This window comes from Dasypus novemcinctus, chromosome 5, assembly GCF_030445035.2.
Source record: "Dasypus novemcinctus isolate mDasNov1 chromosome 5, mDasNov1.1.hap2, whole genome shotgun sequence".
Classification (NCBI taxonomy): Eukaryota; Metazoa; Chordata; class Mammalia; order Cingulata; family Dasypodidae; genus Dasypus; species Dasypus novemcinctus.
The window spans coordinates 98,144,816-98,163,073 of record NC_080677.1 but is presented as its reverse complement, the minus strand read 5'-3'; the positions used below and the strand labels follow the sequence as shown (position 1 = coordinate 98,163,073).

The 18,258-nt window shown below is 35.1% G+C and overlaps 1 protein-coding gene across 2 annotated transcripts in view; it reads right to left on the bottom strand.

Annotated features, from left to right (window-relative positions):
- Positions 1-462: 462 nt before the first annotated feature.
- Positions 463-18,258, bottom strand: part of KCND2 (potassium voltage-gated channel subfamily D member 2) — a 521,026-nt gene continuing 503,230 nt past the window's right edge. Inside the window, exons 3-6 of one of the 2 annotated variants that reach the window (XM_004458459.5) lie at positions 8,938-9,033; positions 7,951-8,043; positions 4,748-4,995; positions 463-3,117 (exon numbers count right to left, since the gene is read on the bottom strand). In XM_004458459.5, coding sequence (XP_004458516.1) covers positions 2,940-3,117; positions 4,748-4,995; positions 7,951-8,043; positions 8,938-9,033 — 615 coding nt within the window. In that variant the 3' untranslated portion in view covers positions 463-2,939. The remainder of the gene's footprint in view (positions 3,118-4,747; positions 4,996-7,950; positions 8,044-8,937; positions 9,034-18,258) is intronic. The other variant, XM_012525139.4, reaches the window with a different exon arrangement.

The following is an 18,258-nucleotide window of genomic DNA, read 5'->3' as shown; positions in this document are numbered from 1 at the left end:
TACGTAGTATACACGCTAATAAACTGTGGGCTACACACTACAGAGAGCACTCTCTGAAATTAACATGTACTAAAACAAACTGATTTCAGCAGTACTAATTAACAAAAAAAGACCAGTGAAACCTGGCAAGCCATTTAAATTTTAATTAAATTTAGTTTGTAGCTAGGCAGTTTTAGTTGCCAAGTATTTCCAAAAATTACCCTTTAAAGGAGTAGCCTCATTTATCTTTAAATCATAATAGTTTTTCTGTTAAAGTCTCCGCCTAAATTCATATTGTTAGAAGGAAGCTACTGTCTCTACCAGTTTAGATTAGTTTTGAGTGTTACTCAGGTTCTCTGAGTTTGTATGTGCCGTAGGGTCTCCAAACTATGTGTGATGATTGTGGTGCTTTCTTGATGCTAAAGTTCTTATATTTTTGGAAAGGAAAGAAGTCTAAGAAAAAAGGCAACTTACAGACAACCATTTGTCCTGTTCAAGCATGCACATGTTTTATTTAATTATTCTCCAAAGGTCTATTTTTTCCCCCAGCATAATGCAGATATTATGCTATCCTTTGAAATAAGATATATGAATTTCAAACAAAATTATCAAAACAATGACCTTGGTTACTCCATATGATACACAGAAATAATTACATTTCACTTACAATACAGATGCACTTGACAGAGTCATCAATACTCATTCACCACCAACACAGTATACTTTAAGTCACCTAAAACACCAAAAAGATGTTTTTCTTTTTTCAAAATTCTAAAGAAATTAATATTTTTCAATAAATGATAAGCTGAAAGAGGAGACAGAAGTGTCAATTCATAATCTAACTGCCATTTTCTTTTATTCAATATTAAAAACATGAAAATAAAATTTATTGTAAATCAAAACACGGAAGTATTCCTGCATTGTGGTTTCCTTAACCTACTTTTTAAAAAGCATTTTGATAAATTCCATCAAAGAAATTTCACTATACATTTGCTCTAGAAGCATAAAGTGACATGAGGCAGGTGTTAATAATTGTTAATATTTATGCTGCTGGAAGATTAGTAACTTTTGCAAAGACATACTAGGAATAAATCCCATTCTTCCCAAAGGATAGATAAGTTAATCTTACTTACACTCAGCAAATGTTTATTGAGCATCTACTGTGTGTGCAGCACGGTTCTAGAAGCTATTCTAGAAATGGGAAGCAAAGATATTTCTGGTTTTCCTTTAAAACAGTTTGAGTAATTCTTTTTTCATGATAAATTATAAGCATTTTAAAATCTCTATAATAGAGGGATAAGTACTAAACCTTTGTGTATGGAAGCTAAACTTTCTTGCAAAGGTGGCTTGGAATGAACAAGACTTTTCATTTGACATATAACTTTTTTACACTGTCACATGCAGACATGTCTGCTGATGTATTTTTAAAGGTAAAAAGGTATAAGATATACAGACTTTTCACTTAAGGTACAGAGAGATCCACTTTGTGTCATTAAAATCCTGACTTCCTTATTCAGTGGAGAAAATTATTCCTTGCAACAAACAGGAACCTTTCTGAGATAAATTTGTGCTGTCTTCCTGAATGGTGTAGAAAGCATGCTTTCAACAGGTATTGCTACATAAAGCACTCCAGTTTATCTCTGTGTTTCAATTCACATTAGTTATTCTCAAAATGTATTCAACATCTAAATCAAAATAAATAATACATCAAGTAAAATTCTGGGATTATTGATCCTGTGATGTTAGTTCCAGCCAACTTGTTTAATGAAACATCTAGTGATATGTCCAATATCTGGGCTTTCCCATACCAGCAAAGAGAACAGAGTTAATTCATAGATGTCACCTCCTTTTTTTTTTTCTTTCTAATTTTTGACAAGGGGATTGATGACAGTAATCTACTCACAAGATAATTTGGTACGAAATACAAAAGTAGGAAAGTCACTTGAACATAGAAGGTTAATCTACTTGATGAGGAAAAACCCAATAGAAAGGGGCTATAGAAATACAGGAACAGATAATGCATTGTCACAGGAATACAGGGGACCAAAAGATATTACTGAAAAACATTTATGGAACAACAGCTTTTGATTAAAAAGTACTTGAAATCTGGCCGCACTAGATTTCTATGACTGCGGCTCTTATTGTTTCTATGAAGATTTGGAAAGCAACAACAAAAAAATCCTGATTCCTGATACAACAGGTATACAATGAATTATTGCAGTTGTAACAGTACCTAGGTGCAAGGTGAAACAATAATTAATACTGAACTACCTGAACACTTTAGCTTCACTAATGAGCATCCCCATAAGAAATACTGCAGTTCTAAAAGGAGTTTATTTGCACAGCCCACCATGGAACATGAACATTCAGCTTGTTGTAAGTGCACAGAAATTCCCTCTTTCTACAATTATAGTTTATCATGCCTATTTTGAAGACAACATAAGGAACTGAGATCACTGCTCCAAAGAATTCTAGCATGCATTATGATGGTATTTCCTTCAGTCAATACAAATGTGTTGTATGAGTTTTTATACATATATATATGTAATAATCTTCATCATAGCCATTGGTCATGGTTTTAACAGGAAAAAATTATCAAAATGTTTTCCATATTTTTTTCTTTTGCAATCAACTGGAACATTGTGTTCAAAGATTTATTTATTTTATTTAAAAAAGAGTTCTGATTATAAGAAGCATCAATAGATGGCATTTCATTGTGCTCATTCACAAAGTCAAAGGGCCACAGATATTCTGCTGTTTAGCAAGTCAAACCCTGTCTAGAAATGCCATTTGGTGGTCTTAGTCACATCTGCAATTTGGAAGCTATGCTTTTGTTTCACTACCAACCTTCTTGCGTTGCCATTTTAGTGTGCAAAAGTTTTATTTTTTCTTCTTTCTTCCTCATTAGGATTCTTTTCACAGGCAGGGCTCAAATTCTCTTAGACTGTATTCCAATTGTCTTACAAAGCCGACACTCTAACAATATTTCCTCCTGAGTACTCAGGGGATTCTGGCCTGTCATCTCCTTCTGGTGTGGTTACTGGAGGTGTTGGGATGCTGATTATTGCTGTAGTCACATAAGGTTGTTCACAGTTTAGTTTAACACACTCTTCCATTTTGGCATTTAAGCTGGATCGGCTGAAGAGAAAAAAATGAATTTAAGAAAAAACAAGCGGTTTTTTGTTTCATGCAACTCATATATACATGTTTTCATGTTTATATGTAATATTTTAAAAGTCTAAGAACAATGACAATGAATTAAAAAAGGTAAACCTCAGTTGGGTCATTAACATCAAACAGATGTCTAAAAGCCAGACTGATTTGTTCAATCAGTGCTCTTCAAGCACAGTGTATTATACAAAACTGCAAATAGAGGGATCATGTAAGTTTTGGAAAGCCTGAATTGAGTAAAGCAAGAGGGTTTTCTTTAAGATAGGGCCTCTGAGAGGTTTGAGAAAGCATTACGAAACAGACATAACATGGAGATTACTCAATTCCTTTGACCACAGAATCTTTTTATTATCATGTCTCTTCTATGACTCCAACTTGATAGTATATATGATGACCTTAGAACTCTCAAATTAGTGACAGCCACTTATTGAGAAGCAAAAATGGTTAGCTATTACTATTTAATACTTCACATTTTTCAATAGGTATTTTGGCACAAGTTTTATAGTTTATATGGGAAGGGGGAGAAAACAAGGAAGGGGCAAGGAAGGTATAAGCAGGAGCTTGACTAATTATTTTAATTTTCATAGAAAAGTTAATTAAAATGTTTATGTCCTAAGATTGCCTTTCTAAACAGTTCTCTGTTTTCACTTTGTTTTTAATGGATGTAAAATAACTCAGAGACAGAATATTTTAGAGACAGAAATCTTCCACAGCTCCAAATTTTAATATTCTGGTCCCAGAGACATCATCTCTATGTAAATCAGCAGAGCCTGAATTCTGAATCATATCCAGGTTTTCAGCAAAGATTGCTGAATGTCAACAAAGGAGTAGGACTGCATTCATGGATTGTTAATCTAAAAATATACACTATTTCATTTGAAGAAAAAAGTAGAATCATTTTGGCAGAAGCTGATCTTTTTAATGACTTGTATATGTTTGTGGTTAAAGAAACAAATAATAAAGAAGAGCAAAGGGAAAATATAAATACAAAATCTTCACTTATGTTGTTCATCAATTACCCAGAGACGAACCGTTTTAGCATTTCACTTATCTATTTTTTATAGTAGATGGATTTTGTGTTTGATGTGACCAAGAATACCTTCATGAACAAAATTGTACATTGATTCAAGAGATTTGTGAAGGCATAGTTTTAATTTTCACTGTCATTGAATGTGCTGATATATTTGCAGTGCTGTTGAATCATTTTCAATCATATCAATGCCAAATTTGTCTTTTAGTAGTGTTGATTATCCGTTTAGGCTAGTTGATTTTAAATAGGAGGCTCTTTGAGTATTCGGTCCTTGCTTGAGTAAGCAAATGCTGTGTAGTTGAAAAGGTAGAAACACAGTAGTGCATGCCTCACCATTTCTCTCCTTTCTATTTTTTTTAATACAGAGAGACTACTGCTACATTTGACCCTTAATGAATGTGCCCATAGATTTGTTTTCCTACTTGTTACAGTTTTAGTTTTGTCTCATTCTAAACCCTGAAGCCAGGATTTAGATGCCACAGAGATAGTAGCCTGACAGTTGGAGGAGGTGTGCCCATGAGCCAGCACAGGAGTGTGTACACAACACAGATTAATTTCAACAGGTACCTGTTAGACAGTGGTGTTCTCTCCACACACCTGATCTGAATTGTACTGAGTTCTTGTACACTGCCTCGGTGGCTCCCTGATACGTTGGCATTTGGGATGCGGAACGTTTTTTTGTGTCTTCGTGAACAGCAAGTGCTGGTGAGTCCTTGTTGTGAAGAGAGTGAGGGACTGTGACTTGAAGGACGATTGACAGTTGCAACTTCCATGCAGCTTTCTTCAAATACTTGCTCATCCACAAACTCGTGATTCTATTCCATGTTTGTAAGAACAGATGAAGAAAGCACAGAAACAGGATTTGTAATTAAAAAAAGAAATGCATACTTTTACATTTAAAATTCAACAGTGTCCACATGCAGTTAGACTCTATCCAATGGGTAGCTAACACCACTTTCATAAAGATTGGAAGATCAAAGATGCTTCTTTTTTGGCATTTGTGTGAAAATGAAATCTCTCCAGTTAGACCTCAAGGGTAACATGCACAGACTGATTTAGCGCCCATTTATAGATCAACTTTATCTTGAAATATCATTTATTAACCTAAACATAAAATCTATAAGTTATAAACTAAAGGGAAAAAAAAACAAACAAATACAACAACTTTTAAAAACAAATGTCCTAGGGAATGCATGTGGCTCACATGGTCAAGTACCTGCTTCCCACATGGGAGGTCCTGGGTTTGGTTCCCAGTGCCTCCTGAAAACAAACAAGCAAAGAAATGAAAAAAAATTCAAGGGAGCTGATGTGGCTCAGTGGTTGAGTGACGGCTTCCCACAAATGAGGTCCCAGGTTTAATCACTGGCCCTGGTACCTCAAAATAAATAAATAAACAAATAAACAGTGTTTGCTGGAAGAGCAGAAGTAACTCAGTGGTTGAGCATCTGTTTCCCATGTACAAGGTCCTGGGTTTAATCCCTGGGACCTCCTGGAAAAAAAAGTTCCAAATTGGATTGTCTGTTGCATATTAGCAACTATTTTCATGTGGATTTGAATGCATTTTGATTAGAAAATGAGATATCTAAGATGCTTTCATTTCTTCAGTTCTTCCTTAAATCCCCAGCGTATAGAAAAATATGATTTATTAGGTAAGTAAGTAAAATACATTTATCTGCAAAATGTAGTACTTTATCTTTGACTTGGAAGGGGTTAGCACTCAAATTTTGTAGCCTCATTTCTTTTCTTTTTCATACATCGGTAACTGTACTCATGATCTCTGCCTGTATTCAGTTTTTCCACCCAATATCCCTGAATTCCAAGCCAGAAGCAAACAGTGGTGATCATCATTTCATATACTATATTTTATTACATATAGCAGTGTAAATTTTACTTTCAGTATATTTATAAAGAAATACATCTTAAAATGTTTTGCAAGAATTTTACCTAAGAAACATGACAGAAAATACTTTCGTTCTTAACTACTAGAGAATGACTTGATTTAATATTTTTCCTTTGCATGAGAAGGGATCGTCCTATAATGGAAGGCTCTGCACACAATGAATAATCAGATAAGAGAAATTCATGTTAAATATTAAATTTTAGAGAAGGAATATAGTACAGAAAGAATTCATAACCTATTTTCTTCTCTTAAAATACACACACAACATAATATTACAAGTTATAATGTTTGAGAATCTAATATCATTCATCAGGAATTGCAAGTTAATAAGTCATTCTGTTGTAGGTTACCATAATATTTTTATAGGTAGCTTCATTAAGCAATAAAATATTTTTGTTAAATTTCTAATTAAAAAAGTCCTAAATGGTAAATAGGGGGGAGAAAGAGTATGTGTTTGGAGGAAAAAACCCTACATGGTACAATTGTGAAAAAGGGAAAATAAGGAAAAATAGGGATAAAAACATTCTATCATTCTATTAACATATTTACTTTTCAAAAACTTACTGTCATTTTATAGACATATAAAATAATAATAAATATAAAATAATACATACCTTTATATAAAAATGCAAACATAAACACATAACTACCCTGTTTAAAACCCTTAAGTAATTTTCTATTTATCATGAGATAAAGACCAGCATTCCTCACATGGCCTCAGAGGCCCGGTGTTATCTGGCCATTGCATTTCTCTCTGCCTTTTTTTGTGCCTTGCTTCTTGACATGCTCTCCTTCTGGCCAGTTTTTTCACTTCCTCTTAGGCTAAGTTCTTGCTTCCTCAGGTGCTTCATCACCTCAGCTCCTCCATTTCTCTGCCTAGCAAATTCCTATTATCCTTTAGATCTCAAATCAAGTTCCCCAGGAAGTCTTGCCTGATCTTATATTCTCATGTCTCTACCACCTTTGCCCCACCCCACTGTGGCCCCAGCGCTGCTTCCACTGCTCACTGCCCTTCTCCAGTAACATCAAAGCTGTGTCCCATACTTGGAGGCTTGATGGGGGAAAGGGCCACCCCTGACCTCATGGTGTATCCCAGGTCTGGCTCACTGTCTGGCACATAGTAGACAAGTAATACATATTTGTTGGGTGACTATATAGGTAAATGAATAACTTGATGGACAGTATAGTGGAACTGAGAATGCAAATATGCATCTTTCATGAGTGGGTGAGTTCATCTGATTTGAATATGCTTTAAGTCTTTGTTCTGCTCTGTAGTTGGAATGGTGAACCGTATCGATCAGCTAGCTGAGTAATGGGTGCCTTTATCCACACGAAGGGCCAACTGAGAGTTTATAGATGGAGAAATGCAAACTCAGTCCTCGGTCCCTCAGTCCTGAGGGACATAACAGTGGTAAAATGTATCATCATTGTTAGGAGAGCAGATAAGAAATGCTTATATTCTATTATTTTTTTAGTTTTTTTAAAATTATCGTTACTGCTATTCCCTTTATCAAGATGTCAGGAACACTTAAACTACTTTTTTCCCCTGTTTAATCAGAATTTTAAGAATCAGAGGTGAAATGATATTTTATAGTACTTGCAGTCAACTGTTGGAAGACCAACTTTCCGTTGCATTTGACTGATATGGTACAATAGAGTTACAAAAACCACTCAGGATAATAACAACGTAAATAAATATCTAAAAATCTGTCCGATTTGAAATGTCACTGTAGTCTTTCAAAGTAATTTCAAATACTGTTTTTTTTTTCAGTGACAAAAGTGAAATCACACTTGGAAGCATTAAGAATTCATAAAAGCAAATTGGATTACTGTCATACTACAGAGGCCGGCAGACATGCAGTTTCCTTACCGTGGTTTTTTCCAGGCAGTGAAGCAGGTGGTGGTGCTGAGTTTCAAAGCTGGAGCCAGATTTGCTAACAAAGGCCTGCTCGTCCTCTGAGGACTGCCAACACACAGAAGACAGAGGTGCTTTCTATTTCATTTGCAAACAATAAGAAATCTAGGTACACATTTTCTTAGAGAGATCTGGCTTATTTTCTGAGATTAAATGGCAGTGTTTTCTTTTACCCAAAAAGAGACAAATGTGCAGTTACATTTAAGTTTGATGATTAGTATTTACAATTTGACCAAATTAGTGATCTGGCCTTTTATACATGCCTCCCTGAATTGAATATTTGAATCATTTACCTATTCAACACTTTTTGAAACCTGGGAGCCATTATCTCTGGACAATAACACTTAACATAATACTTAGATAGGTCTAAAATTAGTATCATGCTTGCCTGCTTAAGAGCTATTTTGCAGGTAATGTTTGAAATCCTAAATATTAAAGAAAAGTTTTGACGTAAAAGTAGTTTCTCAAATTTTATTTCATCCTGTGGTACATTTAACACTGAGTGATGTTCCCTCTCCTTTAAGAAGTAAAAACAAGACATCGCGGCTCCACTCATGCCACTGTCCCTCACCCAGCTCCCTCCCGCTCATCCTGCAAAAGAACTTTAAGGAGCGTAAATATTTTTGAAATATAAAAAAAAAGAGTTAGGTATTTGCATGGTTGAGAATGTGTTGACCTTTTCCATGTTAACATGAAGCAATGAAGAAATATTGCCCTATCATGACTGGGAATCATGATTTACTGTCAATATTTTATTGCCCAGTTTCTAACCTGCTAGAGCCAACTGGAATATATAGGATGAAATTATTTAAAAAATGACATTTTGCTGTGTCAGCAGCCATTTTCATAATTATGCACAATAAAGATAGATAGCAGAGTAGAACTAAATCAATATTACATCAATAAATTGAACATTTAAAAAGTGAAGTGCTTTGACTGTACCTGCAGCTGATTACTGAGTAAACCATTCCGTTTGCTCTGCATGTAAGCATTTGCACTTCCACTTTTGGCTGCCCGGATCCTAGCGAGTCTAGCTTTCTATAAGAGAAGAAAAAGAAATGTCTTATTAATACTTAGGTATTGCTTTTTTAACCCAGCTAATGCACTCTTGTGTAAATACAAATGCCATTGTACCTATTTTTAAAAGTATGTTAGCTTTTCACAAAAAACTATTGAAATGACATTTCCCCCATTTTGAGCACCTCTCTTTGTTAACATTTATCAGTAAAACCATGTGGTTACCTTGGAGCTAGTTGAATTATCTATTTAAGAATTATAATGAGAGGAGCAGGTGTAGCTCAGTGGTTGAGCACCTGCTTTGCATGTACGAGGTCCTGGATTCAATCCCTGATACCTTCTAAAAAAATTGTAATTAAATCTATGCGAGAAGATGAAGTTATTTCATTATTGTTTTTGTCGACTGTGTTAAAAGAAAAAGATCATTATGACTACGTATTTTTTCACTTATTACAGTCTGAATACTCTAATTAAACGAAGACCAGTAGCCCAGCAAACTGGCTGCCAAATCCTCCCTTTCATTTAAATTTATGCTCTGTTTAAAATTAGTGACTAATTTCGTGGAACCAACTTATTTTCTTTCTTTTTTTTAAAATAAATTATTCAGCTATATCTGCACCTTCTTGATGTAAAATTTTATTTTTACAATTTTCCTACTTACTTAGCCAGTATAGATTCCACACTGAACATTATAGGCTCACTACAGAAAATCCCTAAATTTATCCACTTTGGCTATTAAACAGGCTCACATGACAGCGTGCTCATCTGATTTTGATTTCATTCTTGAATTTGTTGAAATAAGAACATTGTGAGCCTATTCAGAGAGATCTAAAGCATCATCATTATTATTTAAATTTTACATTTTTACATTTTTATATATAGAGAATGCCCTTCAATTTAGAGAGTTTAGACTGGGAGCTTCAACTGTTCAGTTGCAGTGAGATTGCTAAAGTTACATTTCTGAGCAAATTGGGACTTTAGCCAGACTTCTGCTATTCCATTCCACTTTATAACTGCTCTTGTGTATCTGCCTTGGCCTGTCATGGAATGAGTCTGGTCTTCAGTTTCCTGGAAAACATTATTTTGGCAACCATTTTGTTTGTATGAGATGTCTCTAGTAAGTGTATGTATAGAAGTAACTGGCATGATTTGGATAAGAGCTTTCTTGTAAATGTGTACCCTACAAAGCCTCTTTCTCTCTTCCTTTCTAACCAACCCAGATAAATATCATCTCCCATCTCTAGCCCTGGAATATTCTTCTCAAATAATATTTTTAACAAATTAACTACACATTAAAACTGGAAAATGAATACATGCATTTGACTAACATTTTAAAAGTATAAAAAGGCATGCGATGCATGTAAACATCTCTAGACACTGGAGAACCCCTTCCTATCCCTTGGAGCAAACTACTGGTAGTATTTCCAAGGAATCCTGCCAGAAATTCTCTAGGTATATAAAAGTAAATATAAATATCTATTCATGTATATATACACACATATTTTTACTTAGTTGGAAGAGATCTCTTCATATTCTTCTGCACTTAATTCCATTCATTTGATATGTATCAGATCTCCTTCCCTATCACCATGTATAGATACACCTCATTTGTATATGGATTCATAATATAGCATTATATGGATGAAGCGTCATGTACTTAGTCAGCCAACTACCAAATAAAAAGTATTTTTAGCATCTTTGCTACAACAAGCGACCCTGCCTGCTTTGGACATCATGGCTAGTTTATCTGCAAGACAAAATTTTGGAAGTAGAATTACTCCAGGACCAAGAGCACACATGTGTTTTCCTATTTTGATATGTTTTTACCAGATTTCCCTCCAAGTTGTTACACCAAGATGCCCTTCCACCTATGGCATTTATGAGTAGCACTGAGATGTTTAAAGCTCTCAAAATAGCATCAAGATCTCATCTGGTCTCAACTCCACCTCTTCCCCCTTCCTCCCTAAATTTATTCTTCCTGTTTGCTGATTCTGATTTAAAAGCATACTTTGTCCAAAGATTACATTCATAAATGATGGGAAAAGTAGCCATGTTCACTCTGGGGGCAGTATAATATTTAGTTTATTCAAAATCCTGAAAGAATACTAGAGAATGAAGTTGGAAGGCAGAACATTTTTAGTGTTAAAGACTATGTGTTGCAGAACTTGGAGTTAGGCCAGACTCAGTAAAACAATGGGAAGTGACAAGCACATTTGGAAATGACTTAGAATTGACCTAATAATTCCAGAAATAAGCAATTTACATACACATTTCTTTCTAGAAAGGGTTTTTTTTTGGTTGGAATTTTAGTTCTGAAGTTTCTTTGGTCTCCTGGAACATTCATTGCCTTTTTTAGGTTTTGTTTTATTCTTCCTTTTTGTTTCTTTCTTTAAATTTCCTTCTTTCTTTTTTCTTTTTTTTTTTTTGTTGCAGTGACTGCATGTAATTATGTTACTTTTATCATAATTCCTAGTCTCAGCTATGTCATTCTCCAAGTATTTAGCATCAGGGTTGGGAAACATTATTTTCTTTCTTTAACAAGGCATATATATTAGCCAAAAATATGGTACAGTAATGCAAAATTACATATATATTTCTCATAATTAAAGCCTAGATATTGTGGCAATCACTACCAAAGAAGTAGTTCTAAGCTTAGGAAAAGAGAAGTAGTTGTTTTAGAGACAGAATAGTCATTTTGCTCAGTCATGTACTGTGCTAGGAAAAAACCTTCCATCTTGATTTCAATCATGACTTTTCTTTCACTTTACTATAATACTTTGTGAGTTAATTGGTTTAATTGGACCTGTGGAGCACCACTCCAAATGTCTGTTGAATGGTTTTATGATCTGTGATTACATTTTTGGTTTCAGCAGGTAATCGAGGAAAATTATTTTACAAAGATATTTTAGAAAATCAGTTTACTTTTGAACCACTCAGTGTGACAAGCTCGGCAACTCCAACTGTGTAATTGGGAGGTTAAAAGCCAACCATCCACTAGCAAAAGGAAACGGACTCCTTACTAGGGCCCCTGCCCTTACTGGAAAATGTAACTTCTTGGCATAGCAAAGTATCTGCACATATTAAGGAAATTAGGATTAGGTTTTAGTAAATACTTTACCAACGAAGGGAGGCTTCCGAAGATTTAATTAATTATAAGGTTTATACTGTCAATATAAGACCAAAAGCATAGCTTTGCAGTTATGGTTGATTCCCATTCATGGTTGTGTTCTCTAAAGCAGCTGTGAACCCTATAGTGAGTACAGAAACATCGCCCATCGGGGAAACAGAGGATGAGGTTCCTGCAATCCTCTGGTCACAGCATCTCCTCAACCGATATATAACCTTGTTTTATGTATATTTCTGTTTAAGGACACCTTATCTCTTTTCCATGCAATGATTTCCATGTAATGATTCTCTAGCAAGTTCTTTGGTTTGCCAGCCTTTTAAAGACTGCCCCCATTTAACCCCATCTACAAACAGTATTTCTGTCTTCAAAATATTTTAGAGCTATATTTAAGCAAAGCCTCTGAACATATATTTAAACAAATTTAATCATAAATTGCAGTGGGGGGCAGGAAATTGGAACTCATTACATAACATGGATTAACATTGAATTCATGACCAATAGCACTGATAACTCATTTCTGAACAAAGCTTATCTAATGTATCTTTTCTCCGTTAGGCACATCAAGACCTCCTTGCACTAAGGAACACCTGGCAGCACTTCAACACTATTCTTGGGGTTCATTTTAAACAGCAAAATCACCAATAAAAAACACAAAAATATGAAAGACATGGTATTAAACATAATGTGAAAAGGTCACTTGTTTATAGTATGTAGCTGAAATGAGGCTGGGATTTCCCTCGTTCATCCTTGGCTGGGGTGACTCCGTTTTTTGTGTATGTGGGTCTGTGAGTATCCGTGAATGACTGCGAAAGTACCACAAGCATTGGTTTTGGGGTTACAAATTAATTTTAGTGAGTAGGTGAATTCACAAATACAGAATACATGAATATTGAGGATCAACTGTATTTTCAGATTCTCTGTCATGAGAAATATTGATGGTATTTGGGGTTAAATCATTTGTTTCTTAAGTGCATTCTTCCTTTGCAACTCAATTTTTCATAAATTCAGTGTTACTGATTCTCTAAATTTAGCAATGTTTCTCAAAGTTGTTTCTATGGGGCTAGTGAGTTTTATGGGTGAAACTCAAACCAACCAATTCAAATAAAGAGTAACTGAGTAACTGATTCCATGGTCAAGATAAGTTTAAGAAAAGTTGAAAAGTTAAACAGTTTTCTTTGCTGCTAAATTCCTCAAAACATTTCACATGCAGAAGTTTACTAGGAAGATAAAGGGATAGAGTAAATACTTTTTCTCAAATGGATTTGACAGGGAACTATTCTATTTTGAAGCATTCAGGGCTGGTATGCAGTGGAATGCAATAAATTTTAGCAAGGTATATTTAATTTAATGACACCAAACTGCATTATATAAACTTTACAATATAGTCTTTGAGAGAGAATGATCTTTAACCAAATACTAGTGAGATAGTAATTTATTTCAGTGGGTATTCATCTTCTCAATGAAGATTAAAGGAGGTTATTAAAGGTTATTGGGCCATTTTATTACCAAATCCCAAAATATTTTTAATACTTTGAAAAGGAAAGATTCTTGGGAAGCCTTAAGCCAGATAGAGAAAGCCCACTCCTTTGTAAATATCAGTCCCCATATCCCCTGAGAATTATTCTGGAAATTTCCCTCTTTTGTTGTTTCTTTCCTTTAAGGTTTATCAGCTTTAAAATTTAAGTTTATGGAGTTTTTCCATTTGCTAAGGAAAATAGCTCCCTGAGAAATGAGACAAGTTCCCAGACAATGTAATAAACAGATAAATCAAGTCAGTGGGAGGTAGTGCAAGACTCTCAGCTCCAGGGCTTGGTTAATTCTGCTGGGAACTGAGGCAGTAGAAGGGAGCAAGCAATGAGAGGGCAGGAGGACTCTAAGTGGAGAGGAGGTGAGAACTGAAAGAGGATGTATTAGGGTATCAGAGACAAATGCATGCTTCCCAATATTGTGTTTTCTCCTGTTCTGCTAATGTCCACCATAATCCAGAAATGCAGGGCACTGCTACCATCAGTAAGACTTTGTCAATCCTGCTCTCCTTCTTTCACTCATTATACAAATCCCAAGTCTCTATTTTATGCTAGGCACTGAACTTAGTACAGTGAAGGACAGAGATAATATAGTATAATATGTGCTAATAAGTTTTGCATAATATTGTGGGAGAAGAGAATAAGGAGCAACTAATATTGTCTATACTATTCCAAAAAATTGTCACAGAAGGAGTAATATTTGAGCTTATTCTTCAACACCGAGTAGGGGTTTGCCAGCTGGCTACATTAGGTGGGGTGGGGATGGAGTGGAGACTTAAGAGCAGAGGTAAGTAGTTTTAAAAGGCTGAACATAGCATAGATTTGGAGAAGTACATAATCTCCCAATTCCTATATATGTTGATAATATAGGTTTATTTAAAACACTAACAAGTAAAAAACTAAGTTATTCACTGTGGTTTGGGGTAGGGACTGGAAATTTTTAAAATGGTGAGTAATCTGATAGACATCATAGTCAAGATCTAGCAAGGAATTACTTTTTGTCTTCTCATTATTCTTGAATGTTATTGTATTGGACATTGTTAAAGGTAGTAGGCAATGATTCTCAAAATGTGATTACCAGAACAGTAGAATCAGCATCACTTAGGAACTTGATAGAAATGCACATTCTTAGGTTCGGATACAAAACTACTGAATCAGAATCTCTGGGAAGAAATTGTAGCTTTAATAAATTCTCCAGCTAATTCAGGTGAATCAAGTTAGGAAGCCATCATAGCAGTGCGTGAAAAATGACAGACTTTCTGTTTCAATTCAGCAATCCTCATGTAAAAAAGTAAACGATTTATTCACTTTGCATTGGCTTACTGATTCTAAATGTCTCACTGTATTTAGAATTATATATAAGAAATTTCTGAGGCATCTAGTAATGCCAGGGTTTTCCTGACTTACAAGTTGATTGTGAAGATAAGAACGTATATAAAGCATCTGGGACATACTACAAATTCAAGAGTGGGTGGTTGTTGTTGCTATTTGTCTTGTTAAATCATAATTACTACTACTGCTACTACTACTACCACATGCTAATTACTCATAGGGTAGCTTTGTGAGTACACGGGCAATTAGGTGGTATACTCACAGGTTCCCTGCTTCAAAAATATCACCCTGCCACCTTTTTTTTTTTTTAATTTTATTCATTTTGTAAAAATATTACATTCAAAATATATGAGGTCCCATTCAACCCCACCCCCACCCCCCCCACCACTCCCCCCCCAGCAACACTCACTCCCTTCATCATGACACATCCATTGCATTTGGTAAGTACATCTCTGGGCATCTCTGCACCTCATGGTCACCTTTTGATGCACTACTTCAAGTTTATTTTGATAAGTGCCTTCTACTCAATTAATCATTGTTACATGACTGAGTGAATAAATAAATTTAATGACCAATGAGGGGTTGGGGTAGAAGTGTCAGTTTAACCCTATATTCACCTATACCTCAGTGCTTAAGACTTTATCAAGGATTAAGATAAATGGGCTAATAAGCTAGGGAGGGAAAGCAGGGAGAACAATTGCTAGTGGGGGAGAGACTAGAAGAAGGAAAGTATCCTTGAGAGTGATAATGGGAATGTTTTCAAATGCATATTGTGTATATGTTATGCTTTTGCTCGAGCCTGGAGTTGGCAATGGTTTAAAAAATCTAGTTTAAAAAGCTATTTTGTAATATTACTAAATAGTCGGTTTGACTGATGTTTCTACTGAATGGACTACTTACTTGGCTGAATTAGCTGTTATTTTTGTACAACTTTGATATTTGTTAAATCTCCCAGGCCCAGATACATCTAAACAATCTTAGCCTAATTAAGGTTGATTCTGTTTTTTTTAAAAAATCTCCTAGGAAGGAAAATAGGATATGAACTTTGGTAACTTATTTAGTTTCATCTCTACTGTTTTTTCATAGATGATTATATTCAATTTCTTGGTCACAGACTATTTACTGTGCATATTACAATAGGTTATTACATTTGGCTTTATTAAACACACTTTTCTAGTGGTCATGATGTGCAAAATTTTTACATTATGGCAGAAACCTGGAAAATAACATATATTTTAAAGACATAAAGCGGTCCAAAATATATTTTGCAATTTAGTGTACTTTACACCATCTCATCTATTCAGTTTTGAATTCTAAATTTATTTAGGTAAAAAGGCTTCTAAAACATCCTAAGATTGTCTGTAGTGATTTGTTTGATGTAAATGATAAAGTTTCAAATAAAATTACAGATATTTTTGGTGTAAGTTTACTGAATTAAATTTTCAAATAGGCAGCCAAGAAATTCTCGAATAGACATGGATGGCGAGTAGGAGCTAAGCATTCTGTAGGATTTCTGTAATTTTAAACAATATATATATGTGTCCAATAGAAGGACTGTAGCTTGTGCACAGGCCACTGTTGTGGTACATAAAGGTTGAGGCCGAGGGACCAGTTGTGGCTGAAATCCTTCTAGCTCTCTCTGCCCAGTTCTGTGCCCTGCTTGAGACTGTAACTGCCCAGAGTGTGCATCATTCTAGCCCTTGTATATTGGATCAACAGTTGTATTTATTCACACTAACCAGATTATTATGACTATTCTCTACAATAATTAAAGACTAGGTATCCTTCTAAAGGTGGAGGTTCTGTAAAGCAAACAACTACAAAGCTCTGACAGCCAAGATGAATGAATTCTCTGGAAAATAAACAATATTACAATATAATATGAACTGTAAAAAATCAGTGTTCACATACCTGAAAAAACTATGAAATTTCTAAAGAATTAAAGAATTACTTTTTGAGATTTTATACTTTACTAAAGGGGCTGCCATTGGTCAAAAACATATTAATATCCTGTACTGGAACTACCTACAAAACAAATTACGAACTGTATCCAAATATCACATGATAGTTTATTGTTATACCATATTACCTAGTGGAACATCTGTTATCAGTCATGCATATGAATGGTTTGGGAATATTTTTAAAAGTTTAGGCTTCTGGTGGAACAAGAGGGTGGTGTAAGTTGTTATGGCTCCTAGAATTTTTGAACATCCAGCAAAAACTGGCAGAGCAATCTTCCTCAAAACTTCTGGAAAAAGTTAAAGGGGTCCAGTAATTGGGTGAGTGCTTTATCAAGAAAATGCAGCTTTAAGAATGGTAGGAGAAGCTTGTAGTGCTCTTACTGACCCTTCCTGCAGTCCCTTCTCAACAAGGTATGAGGTCAGCCTACACTCCCACTATGGGTCTGCAGCCCTGTTCCAGAGGGAGCAGAGTCACTCATAAGTGTGTACTCGAGTGTCCATCTATCAAGTGATAGGCAGAAAGAAAGAACCTGGAAAGTTTTTTTTGGCTTACTCTCTCAGAACTTGCCCTGCAAGGAAAAAGCAGTTTGCTGACTAAAGCAATCAAGCTTTCGAAGTGACCTGGGGCAAAGTTCTACTTGCTTTTAAGAAATTCAGTGTGGGGAGGGAGAAAGTCTATTTCATAGTGGGTAGAAGGAGCATTGGAATTCCTGTAAATGGGTGAATTCCTAAGGCTACAAGCAGCACAGGCCCCGGACAAGATGCAGGCTCAGAAAAGACAGAGAAGATTCTGTTCTTCACTTTCGCCTTGGGCTAAATTTTTGATAAGAAGGCCAAACTCTGAAGGAAAGCATCAGCTGATGCAGAACCAATTTGCAAAGACTAAAACGTGTACTTTGCATTTCTGTCATATGACTATCTGGCTACAAACTTAAGGAATATACAGCTCAGGGACTAAATCTGAGTTAACACTTTAAAATATTAAAATGTACAGTATGCAAGAAAAATTACAAGACAAAAAAGAAACAGGAAATGATGGCTCATCTAAATGAAGAGAAAAATCCAGAAACCATCAATGAAGAAGACCAGACTTTAGAAATATTGGCCAATGATTTTGAAAAATGATTCCCAGTTTGCTCAAGGAGATAAAGGAAAACACAGAGAAAGAATTAAAGGACATCCGGAAAACAGTGAATCAAAAATTTGAGATTTTCAAAACGATAGATTTTTTTTCAAAGAAGGACCAAACAGAAATACAAGAGGTGAAGACCACAGTAATTGAAAAGGAAAACTCCCTAGA